A 21,315-nucleotide genomic window follows, 5' to 3' on the forward strand; every position below is an offset into this window, starting at 1 on the left:
GCTCAATAGAGCAAATGTGAACAATTTTAGCAAGTGGTGAATTTAGGTGAAGGATCAAGCTCACTGTGCTATTTTTTTTGGCTCTTCTGTAGGTTTGAATTTTCCAGTACAGTAAGTTAGGAAAAAATGAAAACCTATCTTTTTCCTAATCATCAGAAAGACTACATGCTTGTTGACTGAGAAATTTTAGAAAACTTAGAAAAAGCTTGAAAAAGAAAGTAACCGTGTGATTATTGCAGAAATTCCCTTACCATCTTCCCTTCTAGGGAAGCATCTTGAGCCTCTGTAGGCACAGGGGCCAGACTTTCTAATTAAGATGCATGTAGGAAGATAAACAGGAGTCGTTTACATTTCTCAAGATTCTATCAACTGGTTTCACATCACTCTGGTTCTCTCAGGTTTAATCCTGTCTATTCGGAAGCTTCTATTCAAAGATAAAAAACTCAAGTGTTACCAAAAATTATTAAAAAAAAAAGAGAGAATGCTTAGGAGGACACTTAAAACTCCACAAAATTCTAAATCATAAATGCATTACTACGAAATGCCTAAAACCGTCGAAAGCCTTTCCATTCAGTTAGATGAAAACACAGGATCCCTGGCATGGCCTCTGAGGACCCACCTCCGCCTTCCTCAGAATTCACCTCCCCCAGGCTTAGAGTCCCCTTCTCCTGGTCTCCTGTTGTCTGAATGTCTCAAGTGGCCCTAGATTTTGCCCTAGGATATTCTTGGCCCAGATCTCTGCACAGCTGGCTCCTTCTCACCGTTAAAGTCTCAGCTCAAATGTCACCTCTTTGGAACAGCCGTGGGTGTCCACTCTACTCTAGGCAGCTCCTGCCCACTGCCTCTCCCAGCGCTCTCTGTCCCCTTAGCCTGTTTCTCTTCTTCTTCTTCTTCCTTTAATTAATTTATTTAAGTAAGCTCTACACCCAGTGTGGGGCTCGAACTCACGATCCTAAAATCAAGGGTCACGAGCTCCATTGACTCAGCCAGCCAGGCACCCCAGCCGGCTTCAGCCAGCTTCACTTCTTTAAATCACTCATCACTATTTGAAAGTATCTTGTTCATGGTCAGCTCAATCATCTTTGTTGCAAGTCTTCTCCCAACTAAAGGATAAGTTTCCGTGAGGGACTTTGTCTTGAGTCCATTTTATCTCCAGGGCTCAGAACAGGGTCTGGTGCATAGCCTGGTACTGAGTAAATATTTTGTGAGTGAATAAATACTCCCTTTCATGTACAGTTCACAAATGTGCCACTCAGACCACACCCTGTGTGGGTTAGTGTCAACATTTCAGGAGCTGTACTAAGTTTCCCTTTTGTAGGCTCCTGCAGTTTCTCCTAAATCATCTCCAAATGAAGTCAGAAAAGCTGCCAGGCAGAAGCCCCTGTCACGCATAAGGGGGGAATTCTAACTCATAACCCACAAACTGTCAAGAGATGTTTGTGGTCTGGTAAGAGTATATGTCAGTTTCATACCAACTTTGTTCCGGTGACTTTTCTAGGGTTAGGATTCCTTGTGATAAGTAACGGGATTATTATTAATACTTTTCAAAGTTTGGGGACATAGAAGGTAAAGAGCCCTATGAAGTTAAAATGAGATACAGGAACGCAGTATTTGCAGTTTTTGGTTAATATTTACTTTTTCTTCTTCGTGTGTGTATAGTTTTTTTGTTTTGTTTTGTTTTGTTTTGGAGCTTAAAAGATTCAGGAAGATCATTTTCAGAAAAACCCTGCAAGGCCAATTTTCCACTGCAATGGATGACTGATATAATAAAAAAAATTAAAAAAAAACCCAGCCCCAAATCTCTTGCTCTGCATCATCTGCATAATTGTGGCAGCATTCTGACCCAGACTGAAACCCTCCCTCTCTTTTTTCAAATGATGGTCTCAGCTTACTCTGATCCTAGGAAATTCTTTTCTGCTTCTATTTGAGGAATGTTATTCACAAAATAAAACAAATGAAACATAGGTCTCCAACCAAATTTTTAAAATGTCTCTAACCTCTGTTCTTTTAAATAAAATTATTATAAAATGTAAAATTCCCATACAAAGTGCACCAAACATACAGTACGATTTAACAAACTGTTATAAAGCTAAGAGCCACGGAAGCTACACCCAAGTGAAGAAAACAGAATATTGCCAGCACCCACGTACATCTTGCTCTTCTCTTCTACTCTGATTTTCTTCAGAAAGATGATGATTGCTTTGCTTTTCCTTGTAGTTTGCCACTTACAATTAGAATCCCCACATGACACAGCTTAGTTTTGCCTGGTTTTGAACTTTGTATAAATGGAATCATACTGTATGTTTTAGTGGGAGTGGGCTTGTTTATTTTGTTCAATTTGTCTGAAAGACTCACCATGTTATCGGAAGAATCTCTAATGGGTTCATTCTCACTCATAACACCCCCTTTTTGTTTTTAATGTTTATTCTTGAGAAGAAAGACACAGAGCGTGAACAGGGGAGGAGAGAGGGAGACTCAGAATCCAAAGCAGACTCCAGGCTCTGAGCTGTCAGTGCAGAGCCCGATCTATGCAGGGCTCAAATTCATGAGCCATGAGATTATGACCTGAGCTAAAGTCGGACACTTAACCAACGGAGCCACCCAGGTGCCCCAATAACACTTCATTTTTTAAGGGTTGTTTTGTTTGTTTTGCTTAATAGCAGCACCATGAAATCTTTCTATGGGGAGGGAGTTTAAAGGAGTTTGGGTATTTTTTTAGAGAAAAAAGGCAGTCCTAGGAATAGTAAAACTGTTAAAATATTAGTTCTGGAATTACCTGGGTTGAATCCTGACTCTACAACTTCTTAGCAGATATTTTAAGAAAATGAAGAAATATTTCTGAGCTTTAGTTATCCCCAAATGAGGGAAATAATAGTACATCCTAAGATTGTTATAAGGACAAAGAATAAAAAAGTACATAACACAGCGCAGAGCCTGGCACAGAAATGATGGCGGTTGCAGTGAATGTCATTCTACTTGAAGTTCCCTTTCAGGTGCTCCCTCTCTTTAACCTCTGATCCCTCTAGGAGGATCTTGCTTAACACATAGGAATGGAGGAGATAGAGTTTTACTCACCAAGTGTCATCATCCTCTCAGAAATTGCCTTCCTGATGACTTTCTCATGAATTCCTCCATAAATCCGTCCAATGAATCCACCCTCCATGGACTGGGAGCCTCCCCATTCGTGATTGGGTGGGGACCCTAGAGGCCCTTCAGGCCAGACCCTCAGCAACTCCTGAGTTGCCCTTATCAAATACCAATCACTGAATTCATTTACTAACTGGGGGAGGCAGAGAAGAAATTTTCTAACCTCCATCTCTTTTCCTTCAAAACCTAGTACTAGGGATGTAAGCCTTGAAATGCTGTGAGGTAATAAGCTGTTTTCACAATAACAAGCTACTGAGGGATGGGCACGGCTCCATGGGCATGTTGGAATGAGGAATCAGCATTGTATTCATTTGCTCATCCAACACATATTTATGGAACAACCATGTGATCGGGACTGTTTAAGGCAGACAGGATATAACAATGACTTGTTCAAACTTTTTTTCAAAGTTCATTCTCATTTATTTTGAGAGAGAGATATAGAGCACAAGCAGGGAAGAGGCAGAGAGAGCAGGAGACAGAATCCCAAGCAGGCTCTGTGCCCACCAGCCTGCAAACTGTGAGATCATGGCCTGAGCCCGTATCAAGAGTCAGATGCTTGACTGAGCCACCCAGGCGCCCCAGTGACTTGTTAAATTTATCCAGACTTATCATGTGGCCCAGCATGTGGTCCATCTTGGTGAAGAGAACATGTACTCAACAGTCTTATGAAGAGAATACTGTTTACCAGTATCCCATATTTACAGGGGAGAAAAATGAGGCTTATGTAGTTTAATTTTCCTCAAGGACCCATCTTATCTGGCTGCTATGTGGCAACATTGAGATTTGAACCCAAATTTCTGGCACAATATTCTCAGCTCTGAGAATCTTTACATATAAAAAGGAAGAAAAATGTTTTAATCTTATCATTCACTTGACTGCATGTAAAGTCAACAAACTTATAATCATAGGTCTTCTGAGAATAATATTTACTTTGTTTCTGAGTCATGAGAATTTTCATCAAATTTGGTCAATAGTGTAACCACAGTTGAAAAAACTGAGTTGCTGAAAAGGAATATTTTATTAAAAAAATAATTAAAGCTTTACTACAATATATGATTATATAACATGACTACATTGAGCATGGCATCATGTAACATTCAACAAACTTGATTTTGCTATTGAAGAATGATGTGTTTAGATTTCCCAGATGGCTTTTCTTTCTGAACCTTTTCAACTACTACCTACCATGCACGCCATTAGGAAATAATTAAAAGAAAAAAGTTTGTAGATTTTTCAGTGTTGTGAGCATTGTTTGGAAAATTAACCTGAATGCAATAAAAACGCTATACAACATTCCAATAGAAATTTGGCTTAGTATTAAATTGAAGTATATGAAGTTGCCATTTTATAGGTAAAAATGTAGATAAAACTTACCAATTTCATACAGTTCAATTTAACAAATCTGATTATTTCATCCACATGAGTTGAGCAGTAACTAGAACGTAAGCTTCACTAAGAGTGATTTTCAGGTTTTGTTCACTAATGTTCATACGGTAGGCCCTCAGAAAGCGGTTGTTGGCGAATGAATTTGGGAAGCAAGTGCAATATGGCAACCAACCTTCCATCTTAACACATGCCTTTGGGTTAGGTTTAGTGTGGGAATAAGAAAAATGACATTCTATGCATAAGTTAGTCTCTTAAAATGATAAAATATTTAAACACCTAATTCATTCATAAGAATTGAAAACGTATGCCCACACAAAAACTTGTACATGCATGTTCATAGCAGCATTACGATGATAGCTAAAAAATAGAAATAACCCAAATGTTCATCAACTGATGAAAGTTTAAACAAAAAGTGGTATATCCATGCAATGGAGTATTATTCAGCCGTAAGAAGGAATGAAGTACTGGTAGGTACCACAACATGGATGACCCTTGAAAACATTATGCCAAGAAGCCAGACACAAAGGGCCACATATTGTATTATCCATTCATATAAAATGTCCAGAATGGATCAATCAATAGAGACAGAAAGTAGGTTAGTGGTTGCCAGGGTCTGGAGGCAAGAGGGAACAGGGAATGACTGCTGAGGGGCACACAAGGTTTCTGATATCAGACAGTGGTGCTAGTTGGATAATCTTCAGAATATACTAAAAACCACTATACAACAGTATGTAGACTTTAAAATTCAGGGTGAATTTTACAGCATATGAAATATATTTCAAGTTTTAAAAAGTGGAAAAAACCCTCTAGCTTCTCTTCTGAACATATCAAAGTACAGTATAAAATAACAGATGTGTGTTTATAAATCTGAGAGTATTAGGAAATGTTCCCTTGTTTAATTATAAACTGAATGGAATGTTTGGAGATTTCAGTAATCTGACAGCGAACATTAAGAGGATTAACCTGACTTCCCCAGTGTTAACACCACCAATTTAAACTCCATCATTCAAAAACTACATGCTAAAATAATTGTAGTAATAACTTCCAGACACACACAAACACACACACACCCCAATTAGATTAATTACCCATTAAGGTTGTCATCTTTTCAAATACCTTATATTTATATAATGCTTTTACTTCCGTAAGTATTGAATTGTGCCGTAAGATCTAAGGTATGGGAGAGTCACATATCTAATCACTTAATTAAAGGCAGAGATGTGGGTGGGATTGGACAAAAATTAATTAGTAATGCTGACGTTCCAGATTGGAACACAAAGTGAAGCAGGAATTTAAGAAACCTAAATTCTAGCCTTCAATGCAGGTTAAATTGCAAGAATTAAAATTGCAATATTCTGGAGTATAACTCGAGGGGTGCCTCAGTGGCTCAGTTGGTTAAGGGTCTGACTTTGGCTCCGGTGATGATCTCACAGGTTTTGGGGGTCAAGCCCTGCATTGTCCACTGCAGTGGTGATGTGGGGCCCGCTTGGGATTCTCTCTGCCATTTCCTCACTTGCATGCTTTCTCTCTCTCAAAATAAATAAACTTAAATTTAAAAAATATATGGATAGATATACTATATTCATACATAAAAGGATACACAATGTTATGTGTAGACTATGAATTTTCCTAAGTAAACCCTCCTTTGGAACCAGCCTCCAGATCAAGAAATAGAACATAGTACACAGAACTCGGGCCTTTAATTTTTTTTTATTTTTTAAAATTTATTTATTTTTGAGAGAGACAAAGACAGTGCAAGTGGGAGAAGAGCAGAGAGATTCCCAAGCAGGCTACCCACTGCCAGCTCAGAGCCCTATTTCAGGCTTGAACCTACTAACTGTGAGATCGTGACAGGTGCCAAAGTTAGAAGCTTAAAGACTGAACTACCCAGGCATACCGTCTTCTTCTTCTTCTTCTTTTTTTTTAAGCTAAGAGAAAATTAAGAGTTTAAAACCTTTGGGTGGGGGGGGCAAAAGATCTTGAGGTGGTAATAATGTATACTACCGTACGCACTTTTTTTTTTACAGCAAATTTACCAACAAGATCCACCAGACTTCACCTTCATTTAACCACTCTGAGTAATGGTCTTTTTGGCTCCAGAGATTCAGAACCAGTTCCTTAATTTACACGTGACTTTCGCAGATCTCCCATTTCTGGCTGCTTTCCAACAAAATTTTAACCAAATTTAGGATCAGAAAATTGTTGGGTAAGGACATGGCTTTCGTGTAGAATGCTGAGCACCTTTGGGGCCCCTTCAGAGTAAAAGAGCCCCCGCCAGACCTCCCCCGCCTCTAGTAGTCCGTAGTACCCCAAGCTAGAGAAGCTCCAGGCGCGCGGAGGGCGGTCCTGGACCACTCCCACCTTCTGGGAGCTGGGGCCCCTCCTCTACGCGCTGTCCCAAAGCTGCGCTGTTCCTTTAACTGGGATCGCCGCAAGAGTGTGCAGAGAAGGGCTGGTTCCTCCCGCCTCCTTCTCCACCGCTCCCTTCCCCCTCCTATCTGAGTTTCAGGTGAATGGGTCACCGAGGGAGGAGACGGCCATGACACAATTCCTGGCCGGCGTCCCTCCCCACCCCCCACGACCTTCTTCTTCCCCTGCTGGAGGCTGCGGGACTCCGGGGAAAGCTAGCCAGAGCGCCCAAGAGTCCACGCTGGGTGTTAACAGGTGAGACTTGCCAGCTCGCGGCCGCGGACCTCCAGCACCGGCCTGGAGGTGGTGCGCATGCCCGGGGGCAGGACTGCAGGGGCGGGGATGGGGGGGAAGGAGGAGAAGAAGGAGTGGAGGAGGAGTTGAGGAGGAGGACCGACTGAGTTCCTATCCTAGTCCCAGACTCCTGGCGGGAGGCCGGCACTGCGTCAGGTGCGCTCGCCAGGTAAGCGCGCTGTCCTTGGCTCCCGCGGTCTTTGGTGGATCGGACGAGGCTGCAGTGAATAGGTGGGAGTTGGGCGCGGCGCCGGGGGCTCTGGGTGGCTCCACAGTCCCCGCGAGGGGATCGTGGCTCTGGCCGGGTAAGGGAGGCGCGGGGGGAACTAGTTTCAGTGGCGGTTTCGTCTCTGGGCTGGGAGTGGCGGGAGTCGGAGGGGCGCGGGTCCGCCGGGGGAGCAGCGCTGGGCTAATTTGGAGGCTGCCGCCTCCAGCGAAGGGCCACTTGGAACCGCCGATCACTTCTTTCGGCGGAAACGCGTACAAGCTCCCCGCGTCCAGGCGGCGCGGGCACCTTCTCGCTTTAAAGGGGGGCGGGCGGGCCGTTCCTAAACTGAGCGAGTGCAGCGCTCTGCTCTCTGGACGCAGAGCTGGGAGGTCCTCAGGGGTGTGGGGCGCGCGCCCGGCTCCTCCGGGGTCCTGAGTGTGAGGGCTGGAGACCCGGGGGCTTGGATCCCGGCGGTGGGGAGGGACCTCTTCGAATCCGCCCCACTCACCCTTTGGGTACGGAGCGGGGAGGGGGTGACCGTTTTAATCCGTGAAGTATTTCTATAGCTCTGGGGTGGGCCGACTGGCTCTTTGGAATCCGGTTAGTGGGAGTTGTGCGAGCGCGCGTCGATTTAAGCCTGGGGGCGGGGATTGAATTTCGAGCGAGGCTGTATTTCGAGGGAAGCAGCGCGCGCTTAGAATCCTCACCCGTGACCCAGAGGCCGCCGCCAGGTGGGCGGACCTGCCTGCGGGCGGACGCAGCTGGCCGCGCGCTGGCGCGCACCGGCCGCGGCGCACGGACACAGACCTGCGGCGGGCTTCGAGACCTCCAGCGAAGGGCCGGCGGCGCGCGGCCTGCCGACATGTTCCCTGCGTCGGAGGAAGTGTGCGGGGAGAGCAGGGTTGAGGGGCCAAAATGGCCTCTGCTCTTGGGGGCTGGAGCAGCTCCGAGTCCCTGTGCCCCGGCTGAAGCGACTAACCCAAGAAGCCACGGCATCCTCGGGCCGGCCCTTTGGCTGGCTGGGCAAACTGCCCACCTGGGAAATGACCCGGGGCGGGGGAAGAGGCAGCCTTCCAGGTTAGTGTGTGGCCCTCCGCACAACAGGTGTATTATTGGGATCCTTGGAAAAGGTGAAACCTTCCCATTAAGGCACTTCTGGTGATTCTTGCTGTTATTGAAAGCTAATTCTTTCTAGGCGGGGGTAGATTTCTGAAGCTCCCAAATCCCAGTATAACAGTGCTTCGTTGGTACGGTACAAATGAGTATTTTCTCTCTCTGATATTTTGAAATAGGCTTTGTAAATGGTAGGGCCACGGTATTAGCTGTCTCCTCCAAGCAACACTTTTGTGTAGTTCTGCATTTCTATAGTTCCCAGGTGCCTTCTTGGTTAACTGATAGAAGGATGGCGAGATTTGTGCAGCTTCCAGGCTGTTCAGGGGAATGATGGGCAGTGCCTCCTTACTAAGTGCTGTGCTTAAGAAAAAAAAAAAAAAAGTTTTGTGCTTTGTATCGTTTAATAATACTATAAACTCTGAAAGGTGATTCGTACTAGAACTCCATTTTAAAGGGAAAACACCGGTAGGAGAAACGTTGCAAATTTTGTGGCTTGCGACCTGCTTCACCTAATCAGGGAGGGTATAGTGGACAAGAAGCAGTCCTAGATATTCCAGCACCAGAGTTTTTCTGGAACCCTCTACCATTGACTGGTCCCTATGGTCTCATGGAATATTTCCACATTTTATTTGATGTGAAGATAAACTTTTTTTTTTTAAGATGTTGGAATTATTGCCCTTTTGAAAATTTGAAATTGTAAGAGATTACTTAAAAAAAATTTTTTAGTGCTTTTATTTATTATTGAGAGACAGAGAGAGAGCATGAGCATGGGAGGGACAGAGAGGGGAAGACACAGAATCTGAAGGAGGCTCCAGGCTCTGAGCTTTCAGCACAGAGCCCAACGCAGGACTTGAACTCACAGGCAGATCATGATTTGAACTGAAGTCCGATGCTTAACCGACTGAGCCACCCAGACACCCCATAAGAGATTACTTTTAACCACACAGATTAACTGGTTAAGCATTCACCTGCCCAGGAGCCTGCCAGAAGGGAAGTTTTCTTCAGTTGCATATTAAGGCTTACTTGATTGGAATCCCTAGTGAGGTTTTTTCATCCACGTTATTATTTCTGGATGCACTGGGGTAAAAAAGAAAAGACCATGAGGATTTTTGTGACACTTTTTGTTTTAACTTCTAGGCTTAGAGCTATTCTGTAACTTACTGTTTCCTAATCTTGACTATGGTATGGATTACCTGGGGATCTTATTAACACAGATTCTGATTCATAGGTTGGATGTGGGGCCTGGAATTGCTTTTAAGTAAGTTACCAAATGATGTCCCTGCTTGAATGTTTGACCCTTTACTCTCCCTTTCCTTCAGACTGTCAACACTTAATTAATTTGGTTGAATTTAAAGGATTCTATTTAGTGGGTGTTAGCTTTGTGAAGAACTTTGAGGGCATTCACAGCTATATTAAAATCCCAACTCTAATATGGGCTGTTGGTTTTATAAATCAAATGTTGATTGACCATCACTTTGTACCAGGGACTGGAGGGATCAGGAAGAAGAGTAATGGTCATGACAGACATCTGGGGGCTTGTAAGATAGTGGTAAGAAGGTTGGGCTTGAAGATGGTGGTAGTTTAAAAGATAAAAAAGAAGAGAAAATAATAATTAGGAGGAAAATTCGCTGTGAGAATAAAACAGGTTTGGTGGGTGGAGTGAATGATGCGGAAGGTGCCTTTGAAGAGGTGACATTTGAGAGCACCGAATCCTAACCACTAGACCACCAGGGAACACCTACTAAGAGGTGACATTTGAGATGAAGGCTAGACAGCTGGTGCCTGCCATGTACAGACCTAGGCTTTATAGACAAGGTCTTCCTTGGATTGATGCTTTTAATCAAGGCAGTGATGTTCAAAATATATGGTGTGCTTAAAGATCATCTGGAGGGGCACCTGGGTGGATTAGTTGGTTAAGCATCGGCTTTGGCTCAGGTCATGATCTCGTGGTTAGTGGGTTCGAGCCCCACATTGGGCTCTGTGCTGACAGCTTGGAGCCTGCAGCCTACTTCTGATTCTGTGTCTCCCTCTCTCTCTCTGCCCCTCCCACTCTCACTCTCTTTCTATCTCTTAAAAGCAAATGGACGTTAAAATCAATTTTTAAAAAATCATCTGGAGAGCGGCATCTGGGTAGCCCAGTTGGCTGAGTGGCCAACTCTTAATTTCGGGTCAGGTCATGATGTCACAGTTCATGGGATGGACACCTGCGTTAGTGTGGAGCCAGCTTGGGATTCCTCCCCCCTGGCCCACCCACCTTGTTTCTCTGGTGTTTTCTCTCTCTTTCACAAAATAAATAAACTTTAAAAAATCATCTGGATATCTTATTAAAAATGCTATTTCTGATACAAAGCTAGGCTGTTTCAAAATCTGCCTAATTTTAAAAGTTTAGACAATTTGCTAATTATATGCCAAAATATAATCATTTAATGCCAGGCACAATTTTTAAAAACTTCTTAAAGGCAAATTAACTATTGCTGCATATGATTGAAAAGGAATAGGTTCTCCTTAAATATCATAAAGTATCTTTTACTTACCGACAGTTGCTTCAAAGAATTATTCAGGGGGATAGCATTTTAAGACTTTCTCTTAGCATAGGTTTCTATATAGACAGCTTTGGCCAGTAAACATTTTCAAGAAGAGAACGTTTTAAATATTTTCATCAATCAGCTTTACGTATTTTGTAAGAGTCTGCTATTTGCCTTATGCTTTGGACTTTTGCATGGTACAGGTTCTGTGATGGTGACCGATGAGTCCCTTAGGGCAGATCCTGTACCTTTTCAATCATTTTGTCCTTCACTCACCATAACATTTATTGAGCAGGTAATGTTAATACTGTTGTGCTGGACATTGGGTTGTAACAGTCTGTTCTTGGTCCTTTTTTTTTCTTTGGCTGTGGCCTCAAAGCACAGCCCCGACTGCCTTAATAGAGACATTAGAATTCCTCCAGTCCAGTTCCCCTAAAATATCAAACAACTTCAGCTTTGCATACACGGCTTGAGATCACATTGTTATTTGTTATTTTTGAAGGGTGTGTGGAGTCTGGGTAAGGGAGAGGCTTCCTAACATTGACATGAAATCTGACCCTGTGGTATCTTTTCTTCAAAGAATGGTTTCTAGGACTACAAAGACAGCTGTGCAGATATTTGAAGGCTGCTGTAGTGGTCCTTCTAAATGTTGATTTGTCCGGGCCAAACATTTCCTGTTTTTTCAATCATTTGTCTTAAGACATGGTTTTTCTATTTCTTTAATACCCTTAGTCACCTCCTGGAGAGGCACCTGCTTGGAACATGATGTACAGATTTCAGGGTTATGCAGACTTTTTTTTCCCTCCCATAACCATATCATTACTAGATCTAAGCACTGTCTGTGTATACTGCCAAAGTTTGGGATAGCTTGTTAACTTTGTTGAAATTCTCACCAAGGAAATGCACTTCCAGAAATTGAGTCTAGGGGAGCCTGGATGGCTCAGTCGGTTAAGCGTCTGACTCTTGATCTTGGCTCAGGTCATGGTCTCATGGTTCATGTGTTTGAGCCCCACATCGGGCTCTGCACTGACGTTTTGGAGCCTGCTCAGGATCCTGTCTCCCTCTCTCTTTGCCCCTACCCCACTTGTGCTCTCTCTCTGTTAAAACAAATACGTAAATTTAAAACATTTTTTAAATAAAATAAAAATTGAGTCTACATTTGTAAAATAATTTCTTCATGCCACCAATATTTGAAAATGGACACAACGTACTGAAAGTGCCTAAACACTGAAATTGCTCACCTTCAAGATAACCACCTGCTGTGAATTCTTTTGCTCATCTTCCTTAGTATATTGTCTTAACTATTCCAGCCTAGAGGTCAGGCTTGTCCCCAGTCCTTTGCATAGGAGGGTAGTGAGGTTCCCGGAGGAGAAGCAGAATTTGTCCTCTCTGATTGTGAGCTATTAAAACCACTACGTTTGTGGTAGCCCATCATTCTGGCTCTATAGAGACCGTGATGTACTTGGAGACCTTGGGTTAGGTACCCTTTCCAGCGTTTTGTCGGCTTGCCCACCTTGTCTGTGGTCACCAAAACAACCTCCCTTAAGGGGACCTAAATGCTTCATCCTAATTAGATTGTATTTTCCCGTCCCAGAGGACTCTGCCTGAGCATGCTGTCCGTGCATAGGGATGTGCTGAAGGTCTTCAGGCTTCATCTTCCAGTCTGGAACCTTCTCAAAACAGGAAATGAAGTTGATATGCCATGACTTGTCCTTGATATACCTCCTAAAATTATTTGCTTCACAAGATAACATCTCTGGTATTAGCGGAGATTTGATAACAAATATGGGAATATGGGAAATAGCAGTTTGGAAAAGGATTTTGTCGTCTGGATTTTTGACAAAATTTAAACTTCAGCCTGGGTCTGGATTAATTTAGAATTTTTCTTTTTCTTTTTCTTTTTTTTTTAATTTTTTTTTTAATGTTTTATTTATTTTTGATACAGAGAGAGACAGAGCATGAGAGCGGGAGGGGCAGAGAGAGGAGGAGACACAGAACCGGAAGCAGGCTCCAGGCTCTGAGCTAGCTGTGAGTACAAAGCCTGATGCAGGGCTTGAACCCACAAACGTGAGATCTGACCTGAGCCGAAGTCGGAGGCTTAACCAACTGAGCCACCCAGGCGCCCTAGAATTTTTCAAAAACTACCATGGAGGTGGCCTGGGTGGCTCAGTCAGTGGAAAATGTGACTCTTTTTTTTTTTTTTTAATTTTTTTAAATTTTTTAATGTTTTTTGTTTTATTTTTGAGAGACAGAGAGAGATAGTGCAAGCAGGGGAGGATTAGAGAGAGGAGATACAGAATCTGAAGCAGGCTGCAGGCTCCGAGCTGTCAGCACAGAGCCCGACATGGGACTTGAACCCACAAACTGTGAGATCATGACCTGAGCCAAAGCCCAACGCTTAACCGACTGAGCCACCCAGGTGCCCTTGGAAAATGTGACTCTTGATCTCAGGGGCTGCGTCCTCATGCCCCACATTGGGCAGAGAGGGTACTTAGGCCAAAACAACAAAAACTACCTTGGCGCCTGGAATTTTGGGCATAGTCTTGAATGAGTAAGCCCTGGCTATAAAAGGGGTAAGAGTCCTCTAAAGTCATTTTTTCGGTATTTGACATTCAGTTTCACACCTAGAGTTCTACATTAAAAAGTGTTTAAATTCAGTTTTTCTTAATCTTATTTTTCTGAACATCCATTAGGAAGCCAATCTGGACTTTTACTCTTCTGGAACATTGAAATGTGCTAACGGCCTGAATTGCCCATTTACATGTACATTTGGGTGCTAGTTATAGGTCTCTGTACTCTTAAGATTTATTTACTTTTTTGTATGTTAATACTTCAATAAAACATTTGTTTAAAGAAAAAACACAAAGAAATCATCTTCCCTCACTGTGTTCAGAAAATCATGCTAATTGTGTTGGTGTTCCTAACATTCAACCTATTTCCATCTTTGAAGTTTTACCTAATGTACATTTGGGTATTATTTTCTTCTGAGAAATTTGGACCTTTTGGTCTTTAAGGATGTGGAAGATAGTTGCCATTGATTTTAAAGAACAAAATTTAGAGAGTTTGAATTTATTTTACTAACATAATACCTTATATGTACCTACTTATTTGGAAAGGAAAAAAAATACTAGACCCTTTAATATACTCAGATAGTAGATCTTGCTCAAGTGACCTTCTATACTGCCCTCTCCCTCCCTCCCCCCAACCAGCTCGCTCCTCTTCCTCTTCAGGTCTTGGTCTTTCTTCTCTGCTTATCCCCATCTTGCCCTTGATCATGTAGTCAACCCTAATAACTCAATAACTGCCTGTCATAGTTGCTTTTTTCTTTGTGTGTGACCTTCTGTAGTACTTCCACAGTCTCCCATGGTAGAGTGTAGACACTTAATTAGTACTTGTTGATTGAGTGAAATTGCCATTCAGATGTTTAGGGATTGTGCTTTGAGGAATTTTAGAAGAAAACCATACTTCTTTTCTCTGAGAGAAGACTCTTTAATATAACACATAATTAATGTTTTCCCCCTTTTTGTAAACATTATGCTCAATTTTGAAGAGTTGGAAAAGAAAAAGAGAAAAGTGTTCACAATCCTACCACCCATAGATGTATTTTGTGTAATAATTTGTAATGAAAAAGGCATACTTTTAAACCAGATTATGTTTCAACATTGAGAGACTGTGCTAGACACGGCTCTATATGCACTTTCATATTCTTTCTCATATGAACTTTCACAAGTACTATGAAACAATAAATCCATTTTAAGAAGTTTTCTTTTTTTTTGGTTTCCTGTTCTTTGAAAGGACTGTTTTGAAAATTACCAATTTTTTCTTTCTATATTTTTTATAATTTATATCCAAGTTACATGGTACAAAAATGATTTCAGTAGTGATTCCTTAAGCCCTTTGCCCATTTAGCCCATCCTCCCTCCCACAATCCCTCCAACAACCCTCCGTTTATTCTCTTTATTTAAGAATCTTGTATGTTTTGTCTCCCTCCCTGTTTTTATATTATTTTTGCTTCCCTTCCATTATGTTCATCTGTTTTGTATCTTAAAGTCCTCATATGAGTAAAGTCATATGATATTTGTCTTTCTCTGACTAATTTCACTTAGCTTAATACCCTCTAGTTCCATCTGTGTATTTGCAAATGGCAAAATTTCATTCTTTTTGATTGCTGAGTAATACTCCATTGTATGTATATACCACATTTTCTTTATCCATTCATCCATCAATGGACATTTGGGCTTTTCCTCTTTATCCCTTGGATAAATACCTAGTAGTAGTGCAATTACTGGGTGGTGAGGTAGTTCTTCTTTTAATTTTTTGAGGAACCTCCATACTGTTTGTCAGAGTGGCTGCACCAGTTTGCATTCCCACCAGCTGTGCTAAAGAGATCTTCTTTCTCTGCATCCTCACCAATATCTGTTGTTGCCTGAGTTGTTTTAATAATTCTGATAGGTGTGAGGTATTAGCTCATTGTGGTTTTGATTTGTATTTCCCGGATAATGAGTGATGTTGAGCGGTTTTTCATGTGTCTCTTAGCCATCTGGATGTCTTCTTTGGAGAAGTGTCTGTTCATGTCTTTTGCCCTTTCTTCACTGGATTATTTGTTTTTTGGGTGTCGAGTTTGATAAGTTCCCTACTGATTTTAGATACTAACCCTTTATCTGATATGTCATTTGCAAATATTTTCTTCCATTCTGTCAGTTGCTGTTTAGTTTTGCTGATTGTTTCCTTCACTGTGCAAAAGCTTTATTTTGATGAGGTCCCAGTAATTTATTTTTGCTTTTGATTCCCTTGCCTCTAGTGATGTGTTGAGTAAGAAGTTGCTGTGGCCGAGGTCGAAGAGGCTTTTGCCTGCTTTCTCCTCTAGGATTCTGATGGCTTCCTGCCTTATGTTTAGGTCTTTCATCCTTTTGGGGCTTATTTTTGTGTGTGGTGTAAAAAAGTGGTCCAGGTTCATTTTTCTGCATGTCGCTGTCCAGTTTTCCAACACTATTTGCTGCAGAGGCTGTCTTTTTTCCACTGGATACTCTTTCCTGCTTTGTCAGAGATTAGTTGGCCATATGTTTGTGGGTCCATTTCTTGGGTTCTTTATTCTGTTCCACTGATCTGAGTGTCTGTTTTTGTGCCAGTAGAATATTACCAGTTTTTACATCTGCTATAAAAACTTTGTGAAATTTTTATTACTGCAACTTAGCAATGAAAGCTAATACTTGTATGCCAGCCATGTGCAGAGCAGGATGCTTGGTGCTGTGAGGATGACCAGGCTAAGTGATTCCTATGCTAAGCAATTTCCTGTACTCAAGGAATTAATGGTCCATTGTATAAAGATGGTAGTGAGAAGGACAAGAGAAGTAACCATGGTGTGACAAGTTACCGAAGATTAGTATCATTACTTTTCTTAGCAATGCAAGGAAACTTTGAGCTCAGTAGTAACACTATTATCCTACTTAAGTTGCTTAGATTGGCTTATCTTGGAATCTACGGGGCAGCACTTATCCTGAAGATCAGGTGATCCTTGACATCAGCCATGTCATCGAGGCCTTTTGAAAGTCCACCTCCTTATAGACCTGATGAATTGTAAGTAATCTTCAGTTGTTGTTGTTTTTTTTCTTTAAAGACTTTCACATGTAAAAAATATGTATAGTTGAAATTTTCATTTGTTAAGTGTTTGCTGTTAAAATTTTGTGCTTAGGGGTGTTGGGTGGCTCAGTCAGTTAAGCATCTGACTTCAGCTCAGGTCATGATCTCAGGGTTTGTGGGTTCGGTCCTGAGTCGGGCTCTGTGCTGACAGCTCAGAGCCTGGAGCCTGCTTCAGATTCTCTGTTTCCCTTTCTCTCTGCCCCTCCCCTACTCAGGCTGTGTGTGTGTCTCTCTCTCTCAAAAATAAATAAATGTTTTAAAAAATCTATGTTTATAAATTTAAATTGAAGCAAAGGGTGTAAAGTTACAGTTAGTTTCCCTCTGCTGTTTAAATTCTAGGATGTCAGTTTTTCTCTGCAGAGGCAACTGTTAGCACCTCTTCCTTCCTTCCTTCCTACCTTCCTTCCTTCCTTCCTTCCTTCCTTCCTTCCTTCCTTCCTTCTTTCCTTTCTTTCTTCCTTGCTTCTTTCTTTCCTTCCCTTTCTTTCTTTCCTTCATTCCTTTCCTTTCTTTCCCTGCAAGAGAGAGCAGGTGCGTGCATGAATGGGCAAGGGAGAGAAAGAGCACGAGTGAGAAAGACAGAGAGAATCCCAAGCAGACTCCACACTCAGTGCGGAGTCCAGCTCAGAGCTTGATCTCACAACCCTGGGATCATTACTTGAGCCGAAATCAAGGGTCAGACACTTAACTCACTGAACCACCCAGACACCCCTATTGTCACTTGTTTCTAATGTTTGTTTCTAGATAGTTTAGGCTTACATTTGTGGGTATATTCATTCCTTTTTTATTCCTTTTTGTTTTTCCACAAATAGTATGAAGCTTCATTTTTAATGCCTTGTTTAAGTGACTAACCCTAAAATTGACTCCTTGTTAATTTTTTAGTAATGTTTTTATTGAGATACAGTTCACACACACCAAACAATTCACCCATTAGGAATGGACTGTTTAGTGGTTTTGGTATATTCACAGAGTTGTGCAACTATCATCACATCAATTTTAGAACATATTCATCAGCCCTGATCAGCAATCATTCCTCATTTCCCTCTAGTACTAGGCTATCAGCAATCCCTTTCTGTTTCTAGAGTGTTCCATGTTGGACATTCCATACACATGTAATCATGCAATACGTTGGACTCTGTGGTTGATTCTTTCACTTGGCATAATGTTTTTCTACATTGTTATTTTTTTTTTTTAAGTTTATTTATTTTTTTTTTGAGGGAGAGAGAGAGAGAGCACAAACTGGGGAGGGGCAGAGAGGAGAGACAGAATCCAAAGCAGGCTCTGCACCATCAACGCAGAGCCCAATATGGGGCTCAAACCCACAAACTGAGATGATGAGCTGAGATCAAGAGTCGGATGCTTAAGTGACTGAGCCACCAAGACACCACATCCGTAGAGTGATTCCTGCCATTATAAAATCAAGAAGCTAAGTTGAGGGTTCGTGGCATCCCTAGTTATTTGGGGATTTAACAATGAAAAAATTTAAATTTATTATCAAACTTTAATAGAGATTTTTTTCCTTTAAGTAGTTTGTTGCTTCAAGCCTTTGATAACTGTAGTGGGGGTTGTGTTCCTATTACTTTGCCCCCGTAAACATTGGTGAAATAAATACAACACATGCTTAGAAAAGGGCATAGGGGCGCCAGGGTGGCTCAGTCGGTTAAGCCTCCGGCTTCAGCTCAGGTCAGATCTCACGTTCGTGGGTTTGAGCCCCGCGTCAGGCTCTGTGCTGACAGCTCAGAGCCTGGAGCCTGCTTCAGATTCTGTATCTCCTGCTCTCTCTGCCCCTCCCCTTCTCATGCTCTGTCTCTCTCTCTGTATCAAAAATAAATAAAAACATTAAAAAAAATTTAAAGAAAAGGGCACAGAACATGTGTACGGAATGATGAGTAAAATAAACACAAAGCACAATGATCACGTAGGTCAGGAAGTAGAACACCTTCACGTCTATCATTGTGTCTTTTCCTTTTCCTGGAAACCCCCGTTCTCATACAGGATTATCATTTGATTTTCTCTCTCTCTCTCTTTTTTCTTTTTCTTTTTTTCTTTTTTTTTTTATTTACCATTTTATACATCTAAACAGTACATTTGAGTTTTATTTATTAAACTTTTCTTTTTGCTTCAGAGTAATGCTACAGAAATAAAATGTGAACAATCCACTCAATTTTTTGTTTCTTCTAACCATATTAATAATATTTCACTTAGCTCAACATACTTAAAATGTTATTTCAACATGTGATATAAACACTGACTTATGTGGTAGTTTACATTCCTTGTTATTAACAGCCATTATTTTTTAGAGCATCTTTACATTCACAGCAAAAGAGAGAGGGTACAGAGACTTCCCATATGTCCCTGCCCTTATACATACAGTGCCTGCCTCAGTATCCCCCCTCAGGGTGGCACATGTGTTATAATTGATGAACCTTCACTGACAAAACATTGTCACCCAAAGTACATAGTTAATATTGGGGTTTTCTCTTAATGATGTTACATTTCTTTTTTTAATACTTTGATCATTAAGTATTTTACACTTATCAACATATCTTGGTTTGGACTAGCCATATTTCGAGTGCTCAGTGGATCATGTGGCTAGCAGCTGCCATATTAGACAGCTCAGCCCTGTAGCATTCCATCCTCTGGGTATGTTACAGTTCGCTTTTCTACTCTAGGTAGGCATGTGGACTGTTTCCAGTTTGGGGTTATTACAAACAATGCTTCTGTGAATGTTACAATGTTAATGGGATTTGAAGTGGATTAATTACTTTTAAAAATGATATAATCATTTTTGGGGGGGGGCATCTGGGTTGCTCTGTCAGTTAAGTGTCCAACTTTGGCTCAGATCATGATCTCACAGTTTGTGAGTTCGAGCCCCGCATTGGGCTCTGTGCTGACAGGTCAGAGCCTGGAACCTGCTTCAGATTCTGTGTCTCCCTCTGTCTCTGTCCCTCCCCAGCTTGCACTTTCTCTCTTTCTCTCGCTCTCTTTCAGAAATAAACAATAAATATTTTAACAAAATTTTTATTGAAATAATCATTTTGGAAAAAAACTTTTAACATTGTCTCCTAGAGCTGAAGATAAAAAAAATTTTGACTCAAAAATTCTCCTAGATATATACGTTAGGAAAAGTGCTTTCAGGGGTGCCTTGGTGGCTCGGTCAGTTAAGCATCTGACTTCGGCTCAGGTTTTGATCTCACAGTTCATGGGTTTGGGCCTTGAGTTGGGCTCTGTGCTGACAGCTTGGAGCCTGGAGCCTGCATTGCATTGTGTCTCCATCTCTCTCTCTCTCTTCCTCCTGGCTCATGCTCTGTCTCTCAAAAATAAATAAAAATGTTTAAGAAATTAAAGAAAAAGAAAAAGAAGTGCTTTGGTGTATGAGGACACATACTCAGTGAAATCAGAGCTGCATTGTTCATAACTACCCAAGATGGAGACATCCCAAATATCCAGGTAGTTCAAGTTCCTCGAATTCATGTGGTTAGCAGCCCCTAGTAGTAAGGTATCTTTGGAAAAAGAGGAATGGACCAAGGAAATAATGGCAAACAAAAGGGGGTGAGGTCAGTTTACCAACTGAATTTTGTTCCCCCAGGACCTACCTTTCTCACATTGACTGTGTCCACACATAAATATGCCTGTCTCCAGTGATGTTTATGATTGAATTACTGAAGGTTGCACAGTATTTTTTTTTTGAGAGAGAGAGAGAGGGCAAGAGCAAGGGAAAAGGGGCAGAGGGGGAGAGATAGACAGACAGACACAGAGTCCTAAGCATGCTCCATGATCACTGCAGATCCAGAAGTGGGACCCAGTCCCACGACCCTGAGATCATGACCTGAGCCAAAATCAAGAATCAGACACTCAGCTGACTGAGCCACCCAGACACCCCTGCAAAGTGACTTTATTAAGATGTAATTAGGCATTACCCTAATGCGTCCTGTTCATTATTATATCCTCAGTATCTAGCACAGTGCCCCGCACACATCAGCCTGGTGGCTCCAGTAAGTAGCTATCACAAGAATGAATGAATGAATGAATGAATGTTTGAGTGTGATTTCTCAGGTAGGTAAGTGAGGCTCCCAGGAATTGGACATGACCCTGGCTAGGCCACCGTAGGCGTCCTATCTGAATGCACTGGTCTCAAGTCCCACAAGCAATAGCGTTGACATCCTTGTTCTAAACTGCTTGGGCCCCCCTTCCAGGGGATTACGGCTTAACTGGTATGGAATGCTCCATTTAGGGATTGTACCCATTCCTCGGCTGATTCTGATTTGCAGAAAATTTGGGAACCTCTACGCCATAGAAATTAGAGCAGTCATTCTCAGTGCATGCTTCCCAGACTGGCTGCATGAGCAGCATCTGGAAACTTGTCTTACCCCATATCTGCAGAATCAGCACCTTGGGGCTGGGAGCCAACAATTTGTGTTTTCACAAGCACCCCAGGGGATTCTGATGCACAGAAGCTTTGTTCAGGGGGTGTCTCAGTAGCTGCAGGCTGCTCTAATAAAGTACCACAGAATGGGTGACTTACAAACAACATACATTTATCTCTCACAGTTAAGAGGCTAAAAGTCCAAGATCAGGTGCCACTGTGGTCAG

The 21,315-nt window shown here is 42.0% G+C and overlaps 1 protein-coding gene across 3 annotated transcripts in view; it reads left to right on the forward strand.

The window, feature by feature from the left end:
• Positions 1 to 7,357: 7,357 nt before the first annotated feature.
• Positions 7,358 to 21,315, forward strand: part of OCLN (occludin) — a 53,041-nt gene continuing 39,083 nt past the window's right edge. The window contains exons 1-2 of one of the 3 annotated variants that reach the window (XM_029941342.1): positions 7,358 to 7,405; positions 16,535 to 16,659. In XM_029941342.1, the coding sequence (XP_029797202.1) occupies positions 16,610 to 16,659 (50 nt within the window). In that variant the 5' untranslated portion in view covers positions 7,358 to 7,405; positions 16,535 to 16,609. The other 2 variants (XM_029941341.1, XM_029941343.1) reach the window with 2 other exon arrangements.

The sequence above is a fragment of the Suricata suricatta genome, chromosome 6 (assembly GCF_006229205.1).
Source record: "Suricata suricatta isolate VVHF042 chromosome 6, meerkat_22Aug2017_6uvM2_HiC, whole genome shotgun sequence".
NCBI classification, from domain to species: domain Eukaryota; kingdom Metazoa; phylum Chordata; class Mammalia; order Carnivora; family Herpestidae; genus Suricata; species Suricata suricatta.